At 37.1% G+C, this 14,557-nt stretch overlaps 2 protein-coding genes across 2 annotated transcripts; one reads left to right on the forward strand and one right to left on the reverse strand.

Annotated features, from left to right (window-relative positions):
- Positions 1–1,000: 1,000 nt before the first annotated feature.
- ube2b (ubiquitin-conjugating enzyme E2B (RAD6 homolog)) lies at positions 1,001–9,125 on the forward strand. The gene is made up of 6 exons (XM_051876748.1): positions 1,001–1,159; positions 3,446–3,526; positions 3,626–3,651; positions 6,042–6,131; positions 6,210–6,298; positions 8,475–9,125. Exons 1-6 carry the CDS (start codon positions 1,116–1,118, stop codon positions 8,601–8,603), a joined length of 459 nt encoding a protein of 152 aa, XP_051732708.1. The 5' UTR covers positions 1,001–1,115; the 3' UTR covers positions 8,604–9,125.
- A 1-nt stretch (position 9,126) lies between these two features.
- cdkn2aipnl (CDKN2A interacting protein N-terminal like) lies at positions 9,127–11,480 on the reverse strand. The gene is made up of 3 exons (XM_051876749.1): positions 11,191–11,480; positions 10,583–10,694; positions 9,127–9,365 (listed from the first exon to the last, which is right to left on the reverse strand). The coding sequence occupies exons 1-3, from the start codon at positions 11,406–11,408 to the stop codon at positions 9,360–9,362; spliced, it is 336 nt and encodes a 111-aa protein (XP_051732709.1). The 5' UTR covers positions 11,409–11,480; the 3' UTR covers positions 9,127–9,359.
- Positions 11,481–14,557: the final 3,077 nt, after the last annotated feature.

Below are 14,557 nucleotides of genomic sequence, written 5' to 3' on the forward strand. Positions count from 1 at the left end.
TTTCCTTATAATTGTGTGTTTGGGACATGGCTTTAATGGTGAGACTTTTGTTTTTGTAATCAGGCTCTCAAAAATGATATAAAAATTTGGATTTAGATTTATCGGCCAATATATCGGTTATCGGCTTTCAAATATAAAGAATTATCGGTTATCGGTATCGGCCAAAATTTTCATATCAGCGCATCCCTATTGAAAAGTCATAATTATGACATAAAAGTAGCAAATTATGAGATAATAAGTCCAAATCATGAAGGGATGCACGATATCATCCACAATATCGGTATTGGCCGATATGTGTTCATTTTTAATGTTATCATTATCGCCCCGATAAGAAAATTTGGCCGATATATTAAAGCCGATAAATAATGGATTAATTCCTTCAGCTGAGACACTTCAGATGCACACTGTCCACCAGTGATGACTTTAAATTACTTGAAATATGATTTAAATCACTTCAAAAAGGAGAATACAGTTAAGTACAACATGTACAGCGCAAGTCTGTCATATAAGATACATATTATAATGAGAAATAATGAAAAATTTTATAAAAATTTGGATTTAGATTTATCATCCAATATATCAGTTATCAGCTTTCAAATATAAAGAGTTATCGGTTATCGGTATCGGTCAAAAATTTCATATAAGCGCATCCTTATTAAAAAGTCCTAATTATGACATATTAAGTTATAATTTTGATTTCTTGACATAAAAGGCCATAAAAGACTTACATAGTATTATGACATACCAGTTCATTATTATAAGAATAAAAAGTAGAAATGATGACATAGTAAGTCATAATTTCTACTTTTTGTCAATCTTTATCTCATAATTATGATTTTTTCCCCCCTTATGTGGCATGAATTCCATATAAAGCAGATAATATGCTTGCAGTTTTAGAGATTATGTAGACGAGTTCATGGTTTCACTGCCCTTTTTTATTATTATTATTGCTTTTTATTAAATTTAGTGTAAAAACTGTTTTAGTACAGAAAGCGCCACTGCGGTTGTTGCCAGGTCTATGGCGTCACGGGTGACGTCACGTGCGCATCGCACCTATCATCCTGAGCCTGACAGTATTCTGCTCGTTTTATGACATAATAAGGCGATATTAAAGCATGTCTACTCCAGCGAGACGGCGGCTTATGAGAGACTTTAAGAGGTTTGTGATTTCAGATGAGTGTTGTGTGTTGATGTAACGCGTCACGCGGGCTGTGTTTATATGACTAGCCTTTAGCAGCGTTAGCCAGGCCTGCGCCAGCAACAGCACTTCGTTCGTGTTGTTTATTCTCCACAGTACCATAGTACTTTTTCACAGGGTAGACAGCAATTGTGTCCATCATAGGCAGGCTTGGAAAGCACTCCTGAGAGACACAAATGTTGTGTAGTTTTGGAGATACAGTCCTTACTAACCAGAATGCTGCTCAACGTAAAAGAGCATCACAGTAAACATACTATTTTATCGCCATTCTGGACTCATTTTTATTAATAAAAATGTGGTAACACTTTTCAGTACGGTCTCATTGGTTAACGCATTAACTAATATGAACTAACCATGAGTAATAACTTTCTTACAGTATTTTTAGTCTTTGTAAACATTAGCTAATATAAAAATACAATTGTTTCTTGCTAGTTCGTGTCATCTCAGATCCATTCAATAATATTAACTGATACAATTTTTGATTCTGACAATGTATTAACATTAACTAAGATCAGAAGTTGTTAGTTCATATTAAAGGTAGGGTAGGCTATTTTTCTTATAAACGCTTTTTGTTATTCTCTCTTTACATCCTGATAGCATTAATAGAAGTGGTAAATATTAAGAAAATGTACATATATCTTCTGTGGAAGTCTCAGGACCAAAGAAGTAAGAGCTCTGTAAGTTGTTTACGTTTATTATTACTGTAATGTTATGTGAGGTAATTTAACATGACTTTGCAGACTGTGCGGGTTCATGTTTTGAAGGAGGCGTGGCTTTGGAGACGCTCTGCAGGGAGGGGGTGGGATCTAATGCTTTCAAAGCTAGCTTGCTATTGCTACCCTTCCGTTAACTAATGTTAAACAAATGTAACCTTATTGTAAAGTGTTACCATTTTGCTCTATCTCTTCTTATTTGGAGTTCACCTCTCGCATATCAGTCTAAAAAATAGCTGTAAAAAAACGAAACAAATTTACGCAGTAAAATACTGTTTCCATTGAAACCATTTGTCATTTTCGAGAAAAGTAACCTACACTGCGTCCAAAATTGAATACTTCTCTACTATATAGTACGCGAAAAACAGTATGCGAACAGAGTAGTATGTCCGAAATCATAGTATTCGAAAAACAGTAGGCGAAAAGTACCCTGATGATATACTACTTCCGGCGAGATTCTGAAGTGTGCATACAATGGACACTTTAGTATCCTATGAGGCCACGGGAGAGGATTTGTGAATGGAGTTGAAGGCACGTAACTGACGCTGGTAGGTCATGTGACAGTAACAACATGGCGGATGTAGTACGTCCAGATTGCATTCATACTCTACACATTCGTACTATATAGAACATACTTTTTCAATGGTTGTGAAGTAAATTTAAATTCAAATGTAGTACCTACTTAGACAGTACGCGATTTCAGACGCAGCTCTATAGACTGCTTTCTCGAAAACAACAAATATTACCCAGAATACAATGTTTTTACAGTATTTTACTTCTGTACATTACAACGCATTCTGTATATTACAATGCATTCTGGGTGATATTGTTTGTCGTTTCTCGAAAACGACAAATAATATTACCCAGAATGCATTGTTTTACGGTATATTACTGTTTTAATGGAAACCGGTATTTTACTGTGTAAATATGTTTCGTTTTTTAGAGTGTATAGTTTAAACTTGGCATTTGTGACTCATGCAACAGATTGCTTGTTATTTTTCTCGTTTGTAAGTAGCTTTGGACAAAAGTGTCAGTTAAAATAAGAAAGGTATCAATGTTTGGACATGTACCTTGGCATACCAAATAATACCACTGTTGTCATTCATTACCATGGTCAAATAGTGTTACTGTACCATGATATTTTTAGGCTGAGTAAGTTACGAGACAGCCCTTATTAAACACACTCGACTACTGATAAACACAGAACTCAAAGTCAGCCGAATATGTTTGTGCACAAGCTTCTGTAAATACAGAGTGTCTATTCATCATAACTGTTATCAGCGAAACAACAGCGTCAGTCCAGTGAAGTCCGTCTGAATGTGTTGATTTTGATGCTACTCGTCTGCGAGATGTACATTATTCACCAGATGCATCGGCACCTGTCAGCAATGACAAATCAATAAAGGTTCAGTAAACGCATTGCTGCAAAGGCCTGTTGTCTCTCTTTACAGTTCGTTTTCTGGTCTCTTCGTGAATTATTATGATGAACTAAGAGAAATGAAACTTCAGTATAACTGCTTATATTGGTTTACAGACTTCAAGAAGATCCTCCAACCGGTGTGAGTGGCGCTCCTTCAGAAAACAACATCATGCTGTGGAACGCTGTGATTTTTGGGTATGTTTGCTGAAGTGAGACTCATGGGTAATGATAGCTGTTACAGTAGGTGTTTATTCTCCATGAACATGACCGTTGTTTCTGTCTGTTTCATTGCAGGCCTGTAGGAACTCCCTTTGAAGATGGTGAGCCAGTCCTTGATTCCTCTATAATAAATAATAGTTAATAAACATCAACTCAGCATTGGTCCAACTTTCCTGATGTATTTAGTCAAGTCAGCTTTAGTTCTAAAAAATACAGATTGTTTCAAAGCAGCTTCGCAGTGATAAATACTCCTAATGTGCCATTTTTAGGGCTGCAACTAACGATTATATTTATAATCAATTAATCTTGTGATTGTTTCTTTGGTTAACCGATGAATTGGAGGAAAAATCTGAATCATTTTAGTTTTATTTCATATCGTGCCAAAGGTGCTCATCTAAACAATGTGCGATTTGACCTCAAAGAAAACAAATATAGTGAACCTATCTCTGTTCAGTGTTTCCCATTAAAAGGTGTTAATATGCACAAAAAAACCTCTGCAACCCGTTTCACAGAATACATCGCTTCCGGTTCAGGTTGTTTTACTCAAGATGCCTTCAAAGAAGTGAGCAAAGATGAGCATAACCAATGTCCATTGCATATGCAGATTGATATCTAAACGTTTTTTTATTTTTCTTCTTCTTCTCACTTACATATTTAAATCGAATTAAACATCAACAACAAAAAGAACTAGCTAGGTTAGTTGATTACCTTAAAGTGGACATCGGATGCCCCCTTTTCACAAGAAGTCTCTGGTGTCTCCAGAATGTGTCTGTGAAATTTCAGCTCAAAATACCCCACAGATCATTTATTATAGCTTGTCAAATTTGACACTTTTCGGGTGTGAGCAAAAACACGCTGTTTTTGTGTGTGTCCCTTTAAATGCAAATGAGCTGCTGCTCCCGGCCCCCCTTCCAGAAGAGGGCGGAGCTCCTGCTCAACCCGCAACAACAAAACAGGGCAATCTCACGCACTGAAGATGTCAGAAACTAGCAGTGTTCAGCCAGTCATATTTATCCGAACCGGAGTCAGACAATGATGCCTGCAGAGCCAGAGAATATATGCTGCATGGAGACAGAACAGGTATAGTTTAGATTAATTAAGGTTATAACATGTTTCAAATCGAAGTGCGTCCTTTGCTCGTGCGATCAGCTTGTGATCTGGTGTTTTCCGTGTCTCAGAAGGGCTCAGTTCAATTTAACTTAAGCGCAAAATGGGAATATCACATAAAACATTTGCGAATAAAGCAGCGTTTCCATCCAGTGAGTCAAAGAGAACAAAATTGTCACTTCCTGATAAACTGGCGTTAAATATCACAAAGAAAAGTAGGAGAAGCCACTGTATTTAATAATTTTCATATATAATAAATTACTTGCAACAGTCTCTAATTTTCTAATTTAACTAAACATTTTCATTTAATTTCGTGAACATTTTTATTAAACATGGATCTTTATTTTCATTAAAAGGGCTTATTTCTGCTATTGTAGGCTCATTTTGTAAATGTTAAACAATTAATTTAGACACACGCAAACTGGGTGCTGGTACAGATGACATGCATCGGCCACATTCGCCTCTAAGTCATGCATCTTTGGAAGTGGAGCTGCATGCGAAGTTACAAAAAATGCCGTGCACACCACCAAGTGAAATCGGTTCGCACGCACTTTCGCCAAAGCCGCAATGACGTCATTTTTGTCACACGAACCCAAGCGAATTTGCAGACCCGTCGAGTATAAATCAGGCTTAAATCGGTCCACTGGTTAGTCCAGCCCAAAGCACAAAGTTATGTGATTTTTTTTTATGTGCATCAAGGATTTTTTTCGGTAAATGTCTTTTCATCGTAGTTCATGCGCATGTTTTCTTATCGGATAAATTTATCTGACTCAAATAAGCACACAAGCTTTTTATGCGCGTTTTTAGAATTTATGCACATCTTTGCATTTCCATCCAGTGGTTTTTGTATGCGATATGCCAAAATGCGCATAAAAATAGATAGATGGAAACATAGCTACAGAAACGGTACTTTTGCAGTTTCCGTCAAAATAAAGCTCAAGGGTTTTCCTTACTGTAGCAACAGTGCATTTGTTTTACAATATATTGGCTTTTACTGTCATAGGAGTAATAATAATAACAACTTGAGTGCGTTGGTGCTCATTCAGTGTAGTTTAAAGGAGACTCACTTGCTGTCAAGAAATACTCGTGTGACTTTCCAACATCTACAGATAAGATGGCAACCATAAAATGCTAGTGAAAACATCTCAAAGAATTAAACAACACATGCATCTGACTGTGTTAAACATTACACATGCATTTGCTTGAAGTGCTTTAATACAAAGCATTTTCATGTTTTTGATAACAGACATGGTCGATTATTTTTGATTCGTTGTAGCAGCTCTAAGTTTCTGACTGAGCCACAACACTTTTTTTCTTGATGTGGCTGAAGGTTGTGTCCGATGTTACTTGTATTCATCTGAATTGTCTGTCTCTCTCTCTGCAGGAACATTTAAACTCGTTATTGAATTTTCAGAAGAATATCCCAACAAGCCTCCTACGGTTCGCTTCATCTCCAAAATGTTTCACCCAAATGGTGAGCCGCTAACAGTTGAGTTTTGAGATAATGAACGTGTGCGGTGTTTCTGACTGATGATATTCTCTTGTATGTTAGTGTATGCAGATGGCAGTATATGTTTAGACATTCTTCAGAACCGCTGGAGTCCCACGTATGACGTTTCTTCCATTCTGACATCTATCCAGGTGCATGATGGGTTTGTTATAATTCGATTTATGAATGTAACATGAATTTTGTACATAAGTTCCATATTGTCTCTGTTAATAAGTTTATACTTTTCAAAATTTAAAAACATAACGATATTCGCCTTACTGGGTCAGTCTGGTACCCGCTGATAAACACTCCTGTGCGTATTTGTGAAGAGCGTCAAAGGTTTCTATTTACAATGTGTCTTTGCAGCGTTGGTTATTGTAGCCAATCACACACATGTTTGTTGAGTGTGTGAATTCAGTGGCCAATCAGAGGTGTTTAAGTTAGTCATGTAAATGACCAATGACACAACACCGTTTTCAACTAAAAACTTTTTATGCGTTTTAGCCCTTCATTTACTCGACAGTGGTATTCTGGGGGCCTGAAAACACAAACCTTTGAAAACAGGTTTCAAAGTGGAAGTTTTTGAATACCGATGTCGTCTCTGTTTAAACAACAAGAAGAAAAACAAATTTGGGAAAACGGTGACGTCATGCGTATGCGTATTACGGCTGCATCTGAAAACTTAGGCAGTGACTTGTTGCCTCGCTGCCTTATCAGGCAATGACTTTGTAGGCAGTGTTTCCTCACGAAACTGATTTCAGACAGACCTCTGAGGCAGCATAACGGTTTAATCATCTATAGCAAAATAGAGCGAGCTTTAGTGATAACTAAGTGAATATTTAATTACTACAATAGTGAGTTTTCACTAGAAATGATAAAACGTTGGTCAGAAATGTACATTTACACACAAACTGACCACCAGCTACAACTTTCAGATGCCATCTTTATTTTTTAACTCGACTGTCAATGAATGGAAAGCACAGGATTGTGGGATATCAGAGGCAGCGAAGGATACATCTATGCTGCCTATAAAAAAAAAATCGATCAGATGAAGGGATATCAGGTGACAGGAAGTGAAGCTAACATTTAATTCGGACGTTCCTTGATGCCTTCCTACCTTGGAACGCGTCCTCCGAAGGCAGCAGACGTCATGTGTATTACGTGTTCAGTCTATAGGCGCGTAGTGTTTCTTTACAAAGTGACATCGCCATCTACTGGCCTGGCAGCAGAATACAATGTTTTTAGTCATTTTTCGTGTATTGGTGTGAATGGGGTTGTTTTGTCAACATTGTCACCTGTACACGAAAAATGCAAAGGAAAAAGTCAAAATTAAAATTTAAAGGTGCGGTGTGTAAATTTTAGCGGCATCTAGCGGCAAGGTTTAGAATTGCAATATAGAGAAGCTACGGTGGCCAACACAGAACAAAAATATCATCATCTGAGACAGCAGAGAGTAGCCAGTCAAGCAAATGCGCTCTGTAGAGCAGTTTGTCCGTTTAGGGCTACTGTAGAAACATGCCGTCGCAAAATGGCGACTTTGATGTACGGGGACCTGCGGTGTATGTAGATAGAAATGGCTCATTCTAAGGTAATAAAAACATAACGGTTGACACCACTGAAACCATAGTTATGTATATTATATTGCATTTCTGTCAATAGATCCTCCTGAAATTTACACATTGCACCTTTAAACTTTAAAAACAATTCCACACGTGTATTGGGGGAGACGTTGAAAATGCAAAACTGTTACCTAATCATAGCCGGGGGCGTTAACTTCCAAGTCATGAATGAGACACACCCATCAAAACAGGATAGAAAATATCCTATTACTTCTAAATTGTTGTTTTGATGGACATATTTCAGCCATTTAACCAAGAACCCATTGACTAGTAATGCATTACGTTACTTTTCCTCATCTGGGCTGGGCTTGATTGTTTTATTATCTTAATAAACAAACAAAAGCTCTATTTTTGGCAAATGTAAAGGCCTTCACACCAAAAATGAAACAAATAAGCCTTTGCTGGATCACAGGAGGACGCTGGAGAAGAAAGTTCAGTACTCTTACTTCAGCAGTAAAAACTAAAAAATGAAACAAATGTGATGTTGATCTAAAGTCTTTTTTCTTGTTAGTATAGTTTAATTGGATCAAAGATCAGCAGCAAAAACATTGGTTAATAAAGTGAGATTAAATACATCAAGTATATTTGTGTTTTTTAACATTTAAATGATTTTGGGGTGGAATATATGCTCTGCAGATATTATTGAATGGTGCTGTGAGATTCAACTCATTCAGATATCTTCCCATAATTCTTGCGTGGTTGTGTTTAGTCTCTATTGGACGAGCCCAACCCAAACAGCCCAGCCAACAGTCAAGCCGCTCAGCTCTATCAGGAGAACAAACGTGAATATGAGAAGAGAGTGTCGGCCATCGTGGAGCAGAGCTGGGTCGACTCGTAACGCTCTCACTGAACTCCACATCCACCACAAATCCACAGGAACATTTGACAAAAATCAACATTTGTGTGCTTATTTATTTTTTTTAACTGCATGGTAAGTTATTGCTAACACAATTTGAAATGTACTGTTGTCGGATTGATGCGGTTGACGATTGCATATTATTGGCAGATGTTGCAGTCCCTGAATATATCCATCTTTGAGTTTTTTTAGTAAACCATCAGTAATATATTTGAAAATAAATCTCTTAAAAGATTACATGCCCGTTTTGCCTTTAAACGCACCTGAAGATTGACTGTGGGAATCATCTTTTTGTATCTGTATTTGATAACATCTTTATGCTCACATGTTTGTGCTTCAAATAAAACAAAACAAAACTGAGGGCATGTCCAGATGAACGGTGTCCTACATGCAGTGATACCTGGATGACAGTGTTATGAGGATGTTAGATTTTGTGAATTTATCATGAGAACATTTATACTTCTAATATGCTGTATAAAAAAATAAAACTTTTTCAGACTTGGAGTGAAGAGAATGTGTTCGTTTTTATTGCAGCCAATTACTAATAATACAAAAGCCTATTTTAACAAAATATATATAAAAAAAACTATGTACAACTAGGGATTAGATGTTACAAGTCAAAGCTAGTCATTAAAATCTAGTGTGATTGATGTTGTTGAAGAGACGGTTCTGATACACAGATCTCAGTCAGTTCCTCATCAGGTGTGTGTAATGAAACGACGGCGAGTCCTTCAGGCGTCACCTCTGCAGAAGAGACAGAAAACAGGACATCTCAGACTTGTGATACCTTCAACTGTGCTGGGGTTAGGCTATGTCTACAATAATCTGCATTAAACAGTGTTTTCATTTAAAACGCTCTCAGTTCACACTAGCGTTTTCTAAGTATTTTTATTACTATGGCTTAACTGGAAAGATCAGCAGCAAATACACTGGTTAATAAAGTGAGATTAAATACATAAAGTATATGGGTGTAATTTAACACTTATTGCAGGTTTGCATTTCACTGTTTTTATTCATTTTGAGGAATACTGAATCTGTTTTTGTGCAAGTGAGATGAGTAAATGCATGTTCACATTTAGTCCAGAACTACAATAACCATCATGTTTACAATAATTACTTGAAAAAAGTAATCTGATTACATAACTCGCGTTACTTGTAATGTGTTATCCCCAACACTGATACTGTGAAGATTTCAGGTCATTTGAAAAGAGCGTTTTCATTCAAAATGTTCTCCTGCCACTAGCATTTCCAAACGTTTCTCATCCACACTGAAACGTAGGAAGACTACCATAGGTTGTTTCCGCCACTAAATAAAAAAAAATAAATACTGACTTTATATCTCGCAATTCTGACTTTATATCTCGCAATTCTGACTTTATATCTCGCAATTCTGACTTTATAACTCGCAATCCTGACTTTATAACTCGCAATTCTGACTTTATAACTCGCAATCCTGACTTTATATCTCGCAATTCTGACTTTATATCTCGCAATCCTGACTTTATATCTCGCAATTCTGATTTTATATCTCGCAATCCTGACTTTATAACTCGCAATTCTGACTTTATATCTCGCAATTCTGACTTTATATCTCGCAATCCTGACTTTATATCTCGCAATTCTGACTTTATAACACAATTCTGACTTTATAACACAATTCTGACTTTACATCTCGCAATTCTGATTTTACAACTCGCAATTCTGACTTTATATCTCGCAATTCTGACTTTATAACACAATTCTGACTGTATCTCTGAAGGGAGCTGACTGTCTTCAGATAAGTTTTGATGGCATTTTCTCTTCATCTCCCCCTGTGTAAAGCCTAATAAAGCAGTGTTTATAAGTGTTATAAGTGTTTACATCTGTCACCGGTTATACTTGTTTGTTGATGCACTGGCACGTATTGTACACACTTCAGCTGTAATGTGAAGGATCGGTGGAAAGGCGTTAGGATTATTCACCTTCTGTTGTTGTTGTTTGATCAGCTCATCTCTGGTCTTGAAAACAGGAGCGTCCTCCACATCAATCCCATCAGCCATCTCTCTCACTCTCTCCAGCAGCTCTGGGTTGTACCTGCAGAGTAACATGAGAACATGAACAGTCACATGACACTCTTTTATTCAACAGATAAGCAGAAGAATTGCAACAAAAAGAGAGAAAAGTGCGATAAAGTCATTTAGGACAGATGATGAAACACAGGACAAAACATGATCTTTTAATAATAAGTCGGGAAACTGATAATAGAGCTGAAAAACGGCACGTCTGGTCAGCCTAATATATATATACACATACACACAAATATAAATTATGAATCTGAATGAAAAGCTGCCGCTGAAAGGTGTTCTCAAAACTAAGACTTTCATAAATGTCCGCCGGGGCAAGTTGTCACAAATGTTGCACAATAAATGTAAACAATTTAGCATTTCATAATAAGCTTGTTTTCGCCACGGACTTTTATCTCACGATTCTGACTTTTCTTTCTCGCATTCTCGAGTTTGTATCTCACAAAAACGTCATGTGAAAGCATGTCAACAAATGATGCCCGGTCAGTGTTTGTTGTGTTTCTGACCTGCAGCCCAAGAACACGTGGTTCGCCCACACCATGGACATCGCGAGCAGATGATCCACACGAGACTCTTCTTCTTCATAGTTGCTGATGTTTCTGAATAAAAACTCCCTCCTGTACTTCCACTGCTTGTCGCTTTCGGAGAGGCCGCGAAACTTCTCGACGAAGTCTGACAACAGCCTGTTTTGTCCGATGAAGTCTTCAACATCTGTAGTCGCCATGATTCAGAGATGACACTCCTGTTTTCCTTCTTTTCTTTGTGTTGTCGGCTGCCAGAGCAGCATTCGGTGCATTACCGCCACCAACTGAGCTGGAGTGTGAATCATCGACGGGAAATTAATATTTTACTCACATTATATGAATTTACTCATCTCACTTGCACAAAAACAGATTAAGTATTCCTCAAAATGAAAAACAGTGAAAACTCAGAATATGCAATAATATGTCAATTTACACAATATACTTTATGTATTTAATTTAAATTTATTAACCAATGTCTTTGCTGCTTACCTTCCAATACGAATGAGCAAAAAACAAAGTTAAGATAAACATCACATTTGTGTTTCATTTTCATTTTTTATTGCTGAAGTAGTGTGTTAAACTCTTCTTCTCCTGCGAGTATGGCAGCACGACAGAGAAATACCTTTAAGAAAAACAGAAGTAAAAGATATTATTAAAACAGCAGTTGTAAGTATGTGGCAAAATGTATGGAATAAAGAGTCAAAAGGAAGACACTTATTCAGCATTCAATATAAAGTGGGGATTGAAAGAAAGGTATATGGAAACAGAAGAGAAGATACTGTTATAACCAGGCTCCGTATAGGACACTCTAACCTTAATTATTCATTGCATATAATAGCAAAAAGTGAGACAGATTGCTGCAATTACTGTGGAATAACAGAAACCGTTGAACATGTGCTCTTACATTGTGAGGCATATAATAGACAAAGAAAGCAGATTGTTGAAAAACTAAGAGAAATGGAAATCGATGACATTTCAGTTAAGAATATATTTCAGAATGCACAGAAACAGTTAAAGGAACACTCCACTTTTTTTGAAAATAGGCTCATTTTCCAGCTCCCCTAGAGTTAAACAGTTCAGTTTTACCGTTTTCGAATCCATTCAGCCGATCTCCGGGTCTGGCGGTACCACTTTTAGCATAGCTTAGCATAGTTCATTGAATCTGATTAGACCGTTAGCATCTCGCTCAAAAATGACCAAAGAGTTTCAATATTTTTCCTATTTAAAACTTGACTCTTCTGTAGTTACATCGTGTACTAAGACCGACAGAAAATGAAAAGTTGTGATTTTCTAGGGCGATATGGTTAGGAACTATACTCTCATTCCAGCGTAATGAACAAGGAGCTTTGCTGCCGTACCATGGCTGCAGCAGGTGCAAAGATATTACGCAGCGCCTGTGACCCCCTGCTTGCACAGGGAGCATGCCTTGCAACCATGGAGACATTTGTGAGAGGCGCTGCGTAATATCACTGTGCCTGCTGCAGCCATGGTACGGCAGCAAAGCTCCTTGTTCATTACGCCGGAATGAGAGTATAGTTCCTAACCATATCGGCCTAGAAAATCACAACTTTTCATTTTCTGTCGGTCTTAGTACACGAATGTAACTACAGAAGAGTCAAGTTTTAAATAGGAAAAATACTGAAACTCTTTGGTCATTTTTTAACGAGATGCTAACGGTCTAATCAGATTCAATGAACTATGCTAAGCTATGCTAAAAGTGGTACCGCCAGACCCGGAGATCGGCTGAATGGATTCGAAAACGGTAAAACTCAACTGTTTAACTCTAGGGGAGCTGGAAAATGAGCCTATTTTCAAAAAAAGTGGAGTGTTCCTTTAAGGGTTTATGGTTTTCTGCTAGAATATTTGAGAGATACAGATTTGATTAGAAGAATTTAGTTGTTTATTTTTATTATTATTAATTTTTTTTTCTTTTCTGTATATAACACTTTTGTTCATCGAGGCCTCACACTCCATCCCAGTAGGTGGCGGAAATCCACCTTAAGCTGGTTTGCCAACTGCCATTAAATACAAAAGAAGAAGAAGAAGTAGTATGGCAGCACATCTGAAAGGATTGTCTGAGCTGCGCCCTCTACTGTACAGGCATGAATTTACTTAGCCTCAGGCTTATGCTGCTCATGGAATTATCATAAATATGAGTTTCCTAGGTATGAAATTGCACATGAACGCCCTCTCATGTCGAAACGTGAATGCGATAAGCTCGTAATCACGACTTCAGAAGTGGGAATTATCAAATTTCCGATAACACGTGAAAAGCAGCATTATTATTTCAGTTATGGTGTCAAAAGCACCGGTGAGAAAAACGAACACAAAAGCAATGTAACTCATTACTTCCCATAAAAAGTAACTAAGTAACGCAATTAGTTACTTTTTTAGGGAGTAACTCGATATTGTAATGCATTACTTTTAAAAGTTACTTTGATCTTAATGTTCATTTCATCCACCCACTGAAAAGCAATTCTTCTTCTAGCGTTTATTGGCGGTTGGCAAATCAGCGTATAGGTGAATTATCACCACCTACTGGACTGGAGTGGCAACAACAAGATTGGCAACAACAATAAAAACAAACAAAACAAAAACAAACAAACAAAGACCTTCTATATTTTTTCCATCAAGCCCGTTTCTTTTAAGAATTTCATTACCGGCGCATATTCTTTTTCTTCCGCTCATGACGGATGCACTTAAATATGCACCGGGTTTTATATCGCAGTGTTTATTAAAAATGATTTATCGGTGCACATCGTTGTTTTAAATTAGGGATGCACGATATATCGGCCACCATATCGGTATCGGCCGATATATGTTCATAATTAATGTTATCGTTATCGATAAGAAAATCTGCCCGATATATTAAAGCCAATAAATAATGGATTATTTCCTTCAGTTGAGACACTTCAGATGTGCACTGTCCACTGTGATGGTTTTGAATTGCTTAAAATATGATTAAAATCACTTCAAAAAGGAAAATACAATTAAGTGCAACATGTGCAGCGCAAGTCTACATAATATTATAAAGAAAACATCATAATTGTGTGTTTGGGACTTTTAATGGTGAGACTTTTGTTTTTGTAATCAGGCTCTCAAAATTATATAAAAATTTGGATTTTAGATTTATCAGCCAATATATCGGTTATCGGCTTTCAAATATAAAGAATTATCGGTTATCGTATCGGCCAAAATTTTCATATCGGTGCATCCCTATTTTAAATTCATGTTCCTGGTAATCTTGAATCAGAATATCTTCTCCTCCCTCTTGCAGCATCTCTTCTCTTCTCTGATGATGAGGGCGGGGCAACCTGTCACTCACATGAGATCCACCAATAGCAAACCA

The sequence above is a fragment of the Ctenopharyngodon idella genome, chromosome 21 (genome assembly GCF_019924925.1).
Source record: "Ctenopharyngodon idella isolate HZGC_01 chromosome 21, HZGC01, whole genome shotgun sequence".
Classification (NCBI taxonomy): Eukaryota; Metazoa; Chordata; class Actinopteri; order Cypriniformes; family Xenocyprididae; genus Ctenopharyngodon; species Ctenopharyngodon idella.

Excerpts from the sequence above, each read along its gene's own strand:
- ube2b (XM_051876748.1), top strand. The coding sequence starts at position 1,116 with ATGTCTACTCCAGCGAGACGGCGGCTTATGAGAGACTTTAAGAG. Across the intron at positions 1,160-3,445 it reads CTTATGAGAGACTTTAAGAG|ACTTCAAGAAGATCCTCCAA; the intron begins GTTTGTGATTTC and ends ATTGGTTTACAG. Across the intron at positions 6,299-8,474 it reads CCATTCTGACATCTATCCAG|TCTCTATTGGACGAGCCCAA; the intron begins GTGCATGATGGG and ends GGTTGTGTTTAG.
- cdkn2aipnl (XM_051876749.1), bottom strand. The coding sequence starts at position 11,408 with ATGGCGACTACAGATGTTGAAGACTTCATCGGACAAAACAGGCTGTTG. Across the intron at positions 10,695-11,190 it reads CACGTGTTCTTGGGCTGCAG|GTACAACCCAGAGCTGCTGG; the intron begins GTCAGAAACACA and ends GTTACTCTGCAG.